An 11224-nucleotide genomic window follows, 5' to 3' on the forward strand; every position below is an offset into this window, starting at 1 on the left:
GACAACCTTTATATTACTTAAAGTAAATGTACCTGCTCTTGGAAGAGTATGTACCAGTGTTTTGGTTACATAGTGGGAAAATGTCATTTCATAGCTTAAGTCTTCAGTCATTTTATTTTAGTTGTTTCATTCACTATCACGTTTTATTATTGCTATACTGATTTTAATGTTTATCAGTAGACCATAATTCCACAAATTTTTTTTAATCTGGACATTTTACTATTACAAAAATGTTTTTTAAATGTTTGTCATACAATTTTCCTAATTTAAAGTATTTCCATGGGCATATAAATTGTGATAAACATGTAGTCTTGAAATTAGCAGAATGTAGTTAATATATTTTGAAGTAATTGATGATATAAAAAAGGTGAGAAAATTAAAATCTAACATTCCTAAATTATTTGATAGCGAATTTTATACTTAGAATTATTTCATAACATCGTAGTTATAGTTAATTCAGCAATGGATATTGTAATTCAGTAAGTCCTAAAATATCCTGATTTTGAGTAAATCTGACAATGAAATATTTTAATGGAAATTAAGCTAATATGCATCTCTACTACTGGAAAGCTAGGTATAAATTTGAATGATGCTCAACTGGGCTTTGCCAATATTGAGCTTTCCCAGGATTTTCAGGTATTACATTAAATTGAGTGATCATGACAGCTAGTTCTGTGATTTTTTTCCAGAATAAAATAATTGTGCATTTTTGTTTGTTTTTATTAGTGGGAGGCAAAAGTACAACAAGGAGAAAGAGATTTTGAACAGATCTCTAAAACAATTCGAAAAGAAGTAGGAAGATTTGAGGCAAGTATAATAATTTTACACTTTTCTTAATGTCATATTTGCTGCAATTTTATGATAAAATCAAATTTAGTTTTATACTAATGGACCTTTTTTCATGTATTATACTTGAACAGAAAGAACGAGTGAAAGATTTTAAAACTGTTATTATCAAGTACTTAGAATCATTAGTACAAACACAACAACAGGTAAGCCAATTTTTTTATAACAAACTTTTTCTAGAATTTATTTTTGGTATACTTTTCATTTTAAAGATGGTAATCATTGAAAGGAGCTTTTAAACTTAAAGAGGAATAAGAAATGAAGTAGAGAAAATGAATAATAGCAAAGGAAAAAATGGTAGCTAAAGTAATTGGAAACTCTCAGCTCCTTTTTGCCTCTACTCTTTCTAACCACTAGCTGAGATACACTTTTTTCAATTTTAGGCTATGAAAAATATACTGAGCAACTTTTCCCTTTTCTTATCTTCCTAATTTTATTTTCCTATTGATCATACCTGTTTGAGTAAATTCTTATTGTAAGTTCTTCTCTTCCATGAAAGACAGAACAGAACTTAAACTAAAAATAATATTCTTTAGATTTTTAAAAATACTGTTTTGATTTTTGTTTTATTTTATGTGGTTGGTGGTGATTGTATGCCACAAGTAGTGGTATTTGTCTCCTTAACCCACAGAGGCAATGGTATTCATGTTAGATGAAATCAAAGACTTTGACAAGATAATAGCAGAGATGGGTTTTTTTTTTCTGTTTTTATATAAATTTGAGTAATAGATCAAATTATTTAATGTCGCGAGTAGAAGGGTTTCTTTCTCCAGTTAAATATGTGGATTAGAAGCTTGCCTAAATAATTTTTTTAATTAGGTGATAACATTGTATGTTCAAAATATGTATTTTCATTTTAAATACTTAATTAATAAAGTAAGATTTTTTTAACTATGATAATAAATAGGTTATATAAGTTTGTTTTTAAAGGAATTATTTTAAATGTAACTTTGGTTTTTACTTCAATCTCGTCTCTAAAAGTATCCAGGAAAGACTGGCAGCTAATTCTTCCCAGGCTCTTTTCCCATTTTTGTTCAGTCTTTTTCTCCCTCCTTTTTTCTCATTCTTTTTGGCCAGCAATAACATAACGTATGAATATTGTCTGATTTAGATGTTATCATTTTATATTGGAAAAGCTCATTGTAGTTTTATTATATAAGGTAATCTGTTTTATACTAACAATCTGTTTTTATTTACAGTTTTGCATAAAATAAAAATATCTTGTTTTGGATATTTTTAAAATTATATTGCTTACATAAAAAAACAAATTAGCCAGAAGTAATTAATAAGTTAAATAATTCATACATGAATTATATTGATAAACTTCAGATAATGGAATTAAAATGATTTTAAGAACCAGACTTTAGTAAAATGTTAATCACTACTACCTATTTGTATAGGGTTTTTTAAATGCCCTACAGGATATATGCATATAAATGACAAAAAGGTAATGAGACTATCTTTTATCTTTATTATTATCCACAGCTGATAAAATACTGGGAGGCATTCCTACCTGAAGCCAAAGCCATTGCCTAGCAGGAAGATTGCTCCTGTTAAGATCTTGGATGTTTGTTCCAGTTATGCTGATTCCACAGTGAAATCATTTAAAACCATCTAAATAAACCACTATATATTTTATGAATTACATGTGGTTTTTATATATATATGTGTGTGTGTGTGTATATATATATACACACATATACATATATATGTGTGTGTGTTCATACATATATATATATGAACACACACACATATATATACACACAGTCTGACATTTTATTACAAGCTGCATGTCCTGACCCTCTTTGAATTAACTGGACTGTGGCATGACATTCTGCAGTACTTTGCTGAATTGAACACTATTGTGTCTTAAATACTTGCACTAAAAAGTGCACTTCAAGGTCAGAAATTTTACAGATTTTTTCTTTTTATGTTCTATAGTGTGTTCAACCTCTTTATGAAGTGAATTATCAATGCATTGATTATTGTTCATTTATACATTCCTGTACAGAAATTATGATATTGTGATTACAGTAATAAAATGATATTCCTTGTGAAGTATTAGTAACAAATTATTTGGGTATATAAACATATTAGGGATCTTTTAAAAGCATTTTTAATAGGAAGAAACTTTTCCTTCTAGATATAGATAGATAGATACACACACACACACACACACTAGAGGCCCGGTGCACAAAAATTTGTGCACTCGGGCGGGTCCCTCAGCCTGGCCTGTGCCCTCTTGCAGTCTGGGACCCCTCAGGAGATGACCACCAGCTGGCTTAGGCCCACTCCCCGGGGGATTGGGCCTAAGCTGGCAGTCAGACATCCCTCTGGCAGCCCGGGAGCCCTCGAGGTATGTCCACTTGCCAACAGGGAGCAGGCCTAGCTGCAGTCAGACATCCTTAGCACTGCTGAGGAGGCAGGAGAGGCTCCCACCACCACCGCTTTACTGGCAGCCGTCAGCCTGGCTAGTGGCTGAGCAGAGCTCCCCCTGTGGGAGTGCACTGACCACCAGGGGGCAGCTCCTGCATTGAGCGTCTGCCCCCTGGTGTTCAGTGTGTGTCATAGTGACCAGTAATTCCCAGTCACTCTGCTGTTAGGGTCAATTTGCATATTACCCTTTTATTATATAGGATAGAGGCCTGGTGCATGGGTGGGGGCCAGCTGGTTTGCCCTGAAGGGTGTCCTGGATCAGGGTGGGGGTCCTGCTGGGGTGCCTGGCCAGCCTGGGTGAGGGGCTGAGAGCCGTTTGCAGGCTGGCCACACCCCCTTCAGGGTGGAGGGTCCTGCTGGGGTCCTTTGCCAGTCTAGGTGAGGGGCTGATGGCTATTTGCAGGCTGGCCAAGCCCCCCAGCAGGGACCCTCACCCCATGAGGATGTGGCCATCCTGGGTGAGGGGCTGATGGCTATTTGCAGGCTGGCCACAGCCTCTTCAGGGTAGGGGTCCCCGCTGGGGTGCCTGGCTAGCCTGGGTGAGGGGCTGATGGCTGTTTGCCGGCTGGCCAAGCCCTCCAGCAGGTACCCTCACCCTATGAGGGTGTGGCCATCCTGGGTGAGGGGCTAATGGCTGTTTGCAGGTTGGCCACAGTGGAGGCTGGCTCGAAGCAGGTATCTGGGATTTATTTAGCTTTTTTTTAAAGACAGATTTTATTTTATTTTTTTTAATATATTTTATTGATTTTTTACAGAGAGGAAGGTAGAGAGATAGAGAGTTAGAAACATCGATGAGAGAGAAACATCGATCAGCCGCCTCCTGCACATCTCCTACTGGGGATGTGCCCGCAACCCAGGTACATGCCCTTGACCGGAATCGAACCTGGGACCTTTGAGTCCGCAGGCCTACGATCTATCCACTGAGCCAAATCGGTTTCGGCTTATTTAGCTTTTATAATTGAAACTTTGTTGCCTTTTGCGGACGCCACAGCCAGCCAGAGCAGGCGGGAAGCCTGGCTTCCTCCATTACCGGAGCAACCAAGCCTGCTTGCTCCAGCTCCATAGCTGCCGGCCGCCATCTTGGTTGGGTTAATTTGCATATAGTTGCTCTGATTGGCTGGTGGGCATGGCTTGGGTGTAGCAGAGTTATGGTCAGTTAGCATCTTTGTCTTATTAGTGTAGTTATGTTAATTGAGAGAGCTGAACTCTTTTATTAAATGAGTAAATGAAGCTTAAGTTTTCTTATGAAGTTATAACAAACCAAATAACATTTATCTTTTGATTCAACTCTAGGAAATGGTCTTGTCTTGAGTAAAGGAGAGGATACTTGTCTTTGCTTATTTTTATCCATCCCTATTATAAGGCTCAATTTTAGAATTAAGAAGAAACGTGTTTATATGCTTCTGATACAAGCCTATGGATTTTGCTCATCTGCTGTTATCTTCAAAATGCAAGACTGCATATATTTAATTTTTCCCTTGCCTTTCTTTGTTTTTGTTGTAAACTGAAAGTCGATCTTCTATGGTCATAATTGACAAAGAATGGTACCATGCTAAAATACCCCATGATTTGATGACTATCCAAGGATGTCACAGAGCAAATTTGAAGTAAAATGAAATTGTCTTTGGCAACTTTCTCACCTATTCTGAATCTTGTTTAGATGGCTATTATCTAATCGTTAATACTGGTAAAAGTTTAACTTATAACTGGCATTAGACTTATTTTCATTTTTTAAAAAGTATTCTAAAAGATGTCTCACTTCTCAAGCTCAACAACTATATCTCTCCCAGAGGAGTAAGACAGTCTGTGTAACTGAATCCTCTTAAGCAGCTTACTAGGTACAATTAGTATGTCAGAGTACAGTATCCTCAGGATATGTTTGCTTTCACCACTTATTTTAGTTGAAATTTTAAGCATACTATAGGTATTAGTCATATTTTTATTCTTTGAATCCAGAAGAGTACCTGACACATAATAGATTACTAATAAAGACTTGAACAGGAAAAAATAATCCAGGAAGATGCAAAATAAGGTTTGCTCTTTTTAAAAGAAACTAAAGCAGAAAGAGTACAACCTTCTATTATTACTCCTATTGGAGATAACTTAGAAACTTTTGAGAAATAAGTAATTCGTGGTAATAGATATCAGATGCTATCTTGTTTACCCATTAATAGTGACCAAAATATAGGCTTATTGGGAATAGTTTCACTGCAATGATGTCCTAGCATGATATCCATAGTTATATTAACTTCCAAAAATATAGTTTAAATATAGGATAATATATGTAGTTATTTACGCCAAAACCTTCCATTCCACAGTGGTATGTTCATTAAAACATTTAGTACCTTCAAATAAAATATTTTCAATTTTGATCAAGCTGAAGAGAATACCAGACCTCCCCCCCCACCCCCCACCCCATTCCAGACTTCATTCCCCTTAACAATCTTTGCTAAAAGGTAAGGAATCTGTTGGAAATTTCTAGTAAATTATATGAGCCTCTGATACCTACCACCATTTTAACAGGATTTATTTTCTGCTTGATGAGTGGGATCTGCCCATTCCCATTCATCCAGCTTCATTCATATTACTAAAAACACTTCCATTTCAAATAAATGGAACACCAAAGCATTATTAGTCCCGATAACATAATATTCCAATTGTATAGTTTTGAATTTGAATATTTCTTTTTTTCTTTAACCAGATAAAAGTTAAAGGACTAAGGAAGCATAATACAGTGGAACAAGCTGAACTTGGGGTCAACATACATGTGTTCAGTTTTGCTTCCATCACTTAGGTATGTGACCTTGGGAATATCACTTAAAGCTCATCTATAAAACAAGAGTATAATACTCTGATTTCTAAAGTGCCTTCTACTTTAAAGTATTTTGTTTAAAATACCAAACTTCAATATAAACTATTAAAAAATCAAATTCTAATCAAAACCACCTTTTATTAATAAAACAAGGCTAGAGCAAAATAAATATTTGATAGTATGATTTCTAAAACATAAAAGTAAGTTTCCTTAACTATGTTTTTAATGAGCTATTTTCAACTATTTAGTTTGTTTTATACATATATATAGTTACACTAGCCTCAAAATACCCTTGTTTCATTGTTGCTGTTCTTTAAACTTACTGATTTTATTATCAAGATCTAGTAAAATTTTACAAATCCCTTGTACAAATTGTTTCATAAGTGGTTTTTAAATATAAAATGAATAGCCCTCTTAAATCAGGTTTCTTTAAAGGAAGAAAATCAGTTGAGTAGAGAATAAAGATTATATTCCTTTAAAAAGTGCTTCTTGGGGTCAAAGACTTCCATTTTTCTGCCTTACATAAAGCATGTGACTAGTTATAAAGCTAAATGGCTACTTCACTTTTTTTTGTGGCCCCCCTGCATGGGCAGTTGTGCAATTAAAATGAGTTAAGGAGACAGCAGAAATTCGGTAACAGTAACTACAGATAGGATAGGCAAACACTTTCGTCCTGCTGTAACAGAAGGGAGGTCACTATAGTGAGGAGGAAAGATGAACCTGGGCAAAGGAAGTCCAGCCTCACTGGCTTGGAAATTGGGGGACTCAGGGGAGGGGCATTTCTAGATCTTATTCACCAGTTGGCAAATGTGTACGTTATGCTATCTCTCTGTGTGATGTTCTCTGTTTCAAGGTATTGAAAAAAAAGACTTCCAGTAGAATTATGGTCCTCTTCCTTATCCAAACTCCGCAATCATTCATAATCCTCACAGTAAAGGATATGGTTTCAAGTAATAAGGAATGTAGATGGTTGGCCAGACACAGAAATGCTAATAAGAGAAGAATTAAAGAGTGGTATGAATAATTGTTAATTACTCTTTGTAATAAAGGCCAAGAAGAGAAGTCATGGTAACCTGTGGATAAGGTCCTTAGAGTTTAGACCAATAGAATATGTGAGCAACATGTAATTTTCTAACGCCAAGTTTTATTTTTTTATTGAATTTATTGGGGTGACATTGATTAACAAAATTATATAGGTTTCAGGTGTACAATTCTATAATACATCATTTGTATATTGTATTGTGTGCACCACCCCAAGTCAAGTCTCCTTACATCACCATTTATCTCATCTTTACTCTCTTCTACTTACCCCCACTCTAGCCAAATTTTAAAGAGTAAAAGAAATCAGTAAAATTGATTTTACTATTTAGCCTAGTAGCTCTAAAATATTTTAACATGTAATCCCATATATTAAAAATTATTGCAATATTTTACATTCTGCTTTTCCTGTTGTCTTTGATATCCGGTGTGTATTTTACACTTTCATCACATCTCCACTCAAGAGTAGCCATCTTTTTTTTATTGATTTCAGAGAGGAAGGGAGATAGAGAAAGAAATAGAAACATCAATGATGAGAGAGAATCATTGATGGGCTGCCTCCTGCACACCCCCCACTGGGGATTGAGCCCGCAACCTAGGCATTTACCCTTGACGGAATCAAACCCAGGACCCTTCACTCCACAGGCCAATACTCTATCCACTGAGCCAAACCAGCTAGGGCAAGTAGCCACCTTTTAAGTCATCAGTTTTAATACCTGGCTAGTGCCTGTGATATTGGGCAGCACCGGTGTAGGCAATGCCTGTGGAAATGGAAATGAAGAGTATTATTTATTTACTATCTCAGATTCAGCAAAGAATTAGAAACTAAATAAAAAGGACTATTTGGTGTTGCTCTCAAGGGCAGGTACAATTTATTTGCAAGACTTCATAGCATATTGCTTTGCAAGTAATAGGTGTTAGGTCAGAGAGAGCCCAGGATCAGATGCGTGCAGACGTGTGATGAGATAATGGACTCTCCGTGGAATTTCAAACAGGTCAGCGTGCCAGACACAGATACTGGCTTCTCCCTGGAATCCACACGACCCCCACACAGATACTGACTCCTTCCTGAATACCCTGCTGACCTTCTGTGGCAGAAACTTCCTCAGCTCATGTCCCCGCCCCTCACCCAACCGCAGTATAAAACAAAGCCCCTCCTCCCTGTGGGCGCGAATTCAGGGGTCCTGTCTTTGGGGTTCGTGGGTCGCCTGGGGGCGCAGAATAAAACCTTTTCTTTTCTGATTCAGTCGACTCACTTTATTTCCTATGCTGCCTCCTGAGCCACCTAACCTAACAATGGTACTCAGTATCTACTAACAAAACTTGCCATAGTCAAGTCTCCCATTATCTTGATTTTAACTTACATTTTCTTTTTTTTTCTTTTAAATAATTTTTATTTCTTAAAGTATTACAAAGAGTATTACATATGTCTCCTTTTTTCCCACCCTTGACATTCCCCCGGCCTCCCCTACCCCCCAGTGTTTTGTGTCCATTGGTTATTCTTATATGCATGCATATAAGTCCTTCGGTTGATCTCTTAACCCCGCCCCCACAAACGCTCCCCAGGCTTCCCACTTTAGTTTGACAGTCTGTTCAATGCTGCTCTGCCTCTGCATCTATTTTTGTTCATCAGTTTGTATTGGTCTTTATTATCAGTTTCAACCTCACCGGGGCCATCCCGACCTCACCGGGGCCGTTTTGGCCTCACCGGGGCCGTCCCAACCTCACAGGGGCAGTGTCGACCTCACCAGGGCCGTTTTGACCTCACCGGGCTGTCCCGACCTCACCAGGGCTACACGAAGTTTGGCATTCTGTCTTTTGTTGGGCGGCTCCTTGCTGGACAAAATCTCCAGGCGTTCTTAGTGGCTGAATATCTGGTATACTTGCTTGGATTTCGTTTTCTACTAAGTGCACAGACTGCTTGTCTGCTGTCTCCCAGCGTCCCATGTGAGACTGGAACTAGTGGACGTGCTTGTGCGTTTGCTAGTGCAGCGGTTCCATGTTGCCAGCCCATTCTGGTCCGGCTCCGGCTTCCTCCGAACCTGGTTCTGCTTTTTGAGGGTGTGTCTTTTGGATGTGAGGAGTGGAAATCTGCAGTTTGTTGGGTTGGGCTCTGTACTTGGTGCCTCTGCACATCCTACTTAGTCTCAATGCTCTTCTTTCTTTCCTTCTAGTTGTAGAGCTTCCACTGAGCCAGCTTTCCCATGGTTCCAAATGATAGCTTTTTGTCCTATAGTTGGTAGTTTCGATGATGTTGAGGGAGGCAGCATGCACAGGTCTGTACCTTACGCCACCATCTTGGTTCTCCTGGGTCTGCTTCTTTAATGTGCCTCTTATGGGTGCGAGGAGTTGAAGTCTGCAATTTGTTGGGTTATGCTTCAAAAGTGCAGGTGGGTCTTTTTGTGCCACTGTCAAGGCTTGGATGGGGATGTAAATTGAGTAGGGCGGGGTCTCAGGGAGTCACCAGGACGGAGCAAATAGCAATGGCTTTTCCGGGGCTCCTAGCCTCTCTGGGACTCTGGGACTTCGCGTCCCCTAGTGCCAGTGAGCAGCAGCGCGACAGACCCTCCTTCGCTTTCCGACCCCTGCAAGGCCGTGCCTTCTCTCCCCGTAGGGTCTGGGGCCTCAGAGACCCGACCGGACAAGCCCAGTGAATTTGACAGTTTGTAACCCCTTCCGATTGAAAAAAAACGCGCATCCAGTTGCAGCCCGCCTGGCGCACGACTCTGTACCTCTGTTCTTGGCGCCTCTGTAGCTCCTACTCAGTCTCACTGCGCTTCTTTCTTTCCTTTCAGTTGTAGAACTTCCACTGTGCCAACTTCCCCATGGTTCTGAATGGTGGTTGTTTCTCTTATAGTTGGTAGTTTCAATGATGTTGTAGGAGGCAGCACGCACAGATCTACACCCTACACCGCCATCTTGGTCTCCTTAACTTATATTTTCATTCCTAGATCATTATTTCAAATATTCTTACTATATATGTGTATATGTGTGGTGTATGTGTACATAAATGTGTGCACATGCATAACAGTAAGCCTGTCAACCAAAGTTAGTTTGTAAATTTCAGTGAAAAATGTTTCCTAGGTTCTAGTCACTGAGACATAAATACTTACGTTTTCAGTTACATTGCTTAGGTATAATTATTTTGCCAAGACCAACTTAAGTTGATTCTGTTTCTGAAATCTATTCCCTTCTCATATCTACTGTTTCTCTCTCAGGGTCAAGATATTGTGACGATGTTTCAGAACTATCTTAAGTCTCCTATGAAATAAATACACATTCTTTCAGTCTCCCTACGCTGCCAGTCCTACAACCTGCTAATGAAATGATCTTCCCAAAGAAGAAGTTGTATTACAATGCTGTGCACACAAATCTTAAGTAGATCCCTAGAGACTACAAATAAAGTCCAAATTATCCAGAATCTTGTCTCAAACTACAGTTCCTGGCTTGCTCTAATGTCCACATCTTCTGTATATCCTTTTTAGTCTCCTAACCAAGGCACCTCCGGCTCGCACCCGGCCCACCTCCGGCTCGCACCCGGCCCACCTCCGGCTCGCACCCTGCCCTCCTCCGGCCCGCAGGCTCACCCGGCCCGCAGGCTCACCCGGCTGGCTATGGTTATATACTGGTGGGTTGATTGATTACTGGCTGGGTGTGATTAAGTAATTAAGCTGAGGAGTCTCTGGGAGCCCCCATGTGCCCACCCTTGAGGTTTTCGCACAACCACCTGGGGCAGAGCCTCCGCTCCTCCCCAGGGATGAAGCTGACAAGCCTGAGTTCCTCGAAGGCCCCCCACAGCCAGCCCCCAGCCCCTTACCGCCAGGCTGCTCGTTGTTGTTTTTTTTTTTTAAAGAAGAGACCACACTCTTGTTGACTGTCCTTTAATCCAATCTCCACCTGCTTCTCCCAACTTCATGTAACCTTCCTTACATCCCCTCCTTCATTTCAAATTCAGAGAAGAAGCTGAGTAATTGTTATTCTCCAGAACATTTTAGATCTTGCACAGTTTGGCTCAAATAAACTTTCCCAAAAATCCTTTAAAAGAAAAGTACAGCCTTAAAAAGGAAGGACATTCTGGCCCATGTTCCAACC

General features: G+C 39.2%; 1 protein-coding gene across 1 annotated transcript in view; it reads left to right on the forward strand.

The window, feature by feature from the left end:
• SNX2 (sorting nexin 2) overlaps positions 1–2904 on the forward strand; it is a 59303-nt gene extending 56399 nt beyond the window's left edge. Inside the window, exons 13-15 of the mRNA XM_070412533.1 lie at positions 727–807; positions 921–992; positions 2332–2904. Of these exons, the coding sequence (XP_070268634.1) occupies positions 727–807; positions 921–992; positions 2332–2382 (204 nt within the window). The 3' untranslated portion in view covers positions 2383–2904. The remainder of the gene's footprint in view (positions 1–726; positions 808–920; positions 993–2331) is intronic.
• Positions 2905–11224: the final 8320 nt, after the last annotated feature.

Source organism: Myotis yumanensis, unplaced genomic scaffold (genome assembly GCF_028538775.1).
Source record: "Myotis yumanensis isolate MYYU_CA2020_CCGP unplaced genomic scaffold, mMyoYum1.0.hap1 SCAF_4, whole genome shotgun sequence".
Lineage (NCBI taxonomy): Eukaryota > Metazoa > Chordata > Mammalia > Chiroptera > Vespertilionidae > Myotis > Myotis yumanensis.